General features: G+C 48.0%; 1 protein-coding gene across 1 annotated transcript; it reads right to left on the reverse strand.

The window, feature by feature from the left end:
* Positions 1–367: 367 nt before the first annotated feature.
* On the reverse strand, positions 368–1882 carry LOC307091679 (regulator of G-protein signaling 5-like; the record flags this gene model as incomplete). Its single annotated transcript, XM_079759328.1, has 5 exons — positions 1749–1882; positions 1427–1519; positions 1244–1305; positions 958–1121; positions 368–544 (listed from the first exon to the last, which is right to left on the reverse strand). Exons 1-5 carry the CDS (start codon positions 1790–1792, stop codon positions 368–370), a joined length of 540 nt encoding a protein of 179 aa, XP_079615454.1. The 5' UTR covers positions 1793–1882.
* Between the last annotated feature and the right edge of the window lie 376 nt (positions 1883–2258).

Raw genomic sequence — 2258 nt, forward strand, 5'->3', positions numbered from 1 at the left:
ATTCAACTCATATTGAATGAGTTCACTGTATACTTTAATAAATAAATTCAGTTCAGTTGTAAATCGTCCAAAAGTAAACTGGGCCAACGCTTCACTTCGACTGAAATGGCATTGGTACACAGTCCTTCATACACGCGCGGCTCATATCGAATGAGTTCACTGTATACCTAAATAAATAAACAGTTCAGTAGTAACGTTGTTCTAGAACTGGGGTTCCTCCAGAGTTGTAAGAGTCACATGGCATGTGTCATGAGTGGGGCGAGGGTAGACCCTCAGAGTGTGCGTCTCAGGCCGACGGCCGGACGGTCGGCCCCCAGCCAGCTCTCGTAGGGCTTCAGTTTGTTTGGTTGTATTAGTGGTGGCCTCTTTAGCGGCTCTTGGCGGTCCCGAGCAGCTCCAGGTAGGCGGGGCTCTTGAGGAAACGGGGGTAGGAGTCCTTCTGCATCAGGCCCTGGATCTTGGCCTGGGCCAGGTCGAAGGTCGCGGCCCCCGCCTGCTCCAGGCCCTCCCGGGTCAGCGCCTTGGTCGCGTGGTCCAGGTTCACCTGCCAGGGGAAAGACAGACATTGTTGTTATTACAACGGGTTCGGCATGACGCTTTAGGGGAGAAATAGACAGATGAGAGGATGTGTATCACAGCCTCACGTTGGATGTTACGTTGACATTGAGTCGTTTGGCAGATGCCGTTTATCCGAGCTAACTGTCGAGTTAGGTTGCAAGACCAAGTTTATGAAACCAAACAACTTGAGTGGAGAGTAGCTATAGGCTTCTTTAAAACTCTTTACAACTCTAAAAATAATCCCCAAAAAAATGTAACCCACACACAAAAAGTCATGATGTGATAATTCAATATTTGCATTATGTACTTATGTCCACACAAGAATTTTATCCAATTTTATCATCCGGTCACCTGATGGTCACTGACTCACTCACTCATTCACGCCCTTGTGCTGTTTACCTCTCTGGGTGCGTCGGGGCTGATGAACTCCTGGTAGATTTTCTGGGCCTTAGCTGGGAGCTGGGAGGTCTTGGTGGCTCGGTAGTCCTCACAGGCCAGGTAGAAAGCTATGTTCTCCTCACTGAACTCTGAGTGCAGGAAGGCTCTGAACAAACACAGTCCATCTGGAGCGAGAGAGAGGAGGGGTGAGAATAGAGGATTAGGATTTTGGCAGCTTTGAGAGATTAAAGTGAAAAGTTTGAAACACTGCGTCTAAACTCTGCCTGTCAGGGAGAGATGTACTTACTTGGGCTGGACAGAAGGTCCTCGAAGCACCGGCTCCAATCCAAGGGCTCGTTCCTGTTCAGCCTGCGACAGGTGAACAAAGCAAGGTAAGAAACATGGACGGAGACAGATGGCTAACCTGTATCAGACGTGGTGGTGGTGGAGTAGCAGCTCAGTGTTTTCCTCCTTGTCTTTTTATTCGTACCTTTGCGTGTCGGCTTTGTTCGAGTGTCCCATGATGCCGCTGTGATCCTGCCTGAGCCTCAGGCTGCTGAACAGAGCTCTCAGTTGCTTCCCCCTGGAGGAGCGAAAGGTAAAGAAAGAGAATCTGTTTAGAATTGGCTGAACCCAGAAGTCCTTTGGGTGCATTCCCACATCAACTTCCCCTTGAAACCACAATAAAAATCTGTGTTTCACTACAGCATGGTTTCATTACTGCTTATGCAGAACGAGAGAGAGAGAACTTACTGATAACAACTAACGCAAAAACTCACACACTGAAAACTAGCAGAAAAAACAAAACATACCTTTCAAGACAGGTGAGGGGCAGTGAATCTAGTCCTCTGCACATGATCAGGGGAGCAATGTTATCCAGTGTGCTGGTGGTATCTCCACAGAGCCGGCAGAGGAGAGGAGAGGAGAGGAGGAGAGGAGATGTTGCCAGCTGTGGTTGTGCTGGAGCTCTGCTTGCTGGGTGTGATGAACAGCCTTTTATAAGGCCGTCTCCTCCGTGACATCACGCATCTCGGCCAATGGGGCGAGGGAATGCGTTAGGATAAGAACACTGAGAGCTCTTTAACCCTAGGCTGCCTCCTTTGGATGTAGCGTGTGTGTGTGTGTGTGTGAGACACCGAGTGAATGTGTTCAACAAGGTGTTCTTCTGTGCGTGGGAATATATAATATGAATAGTTATAAATCGAGATATAGTTGAATATTATTTGCATCAAGTTTTGTGTGTGTATGTATGTGAGTGTGGTCGTTTGTGTGTGTGATATTGTATGTAAGCCTGTATGTGTGTGTGTTTGTGTTTTTTTGCT

This window comes from Pollachius pollachius (assembly GCF_949987615.1).
Source record: "Pollachius pollachius genome assembly, contig: scaffold_60, whole genome shotgun sequence".
Classification (NCBI taxonomy): Eukaryota; Metazoa; Chordata; class Actinopteri; order Gadiformes; family Gadidae; genus Pollachius; species Pollachius pollachius.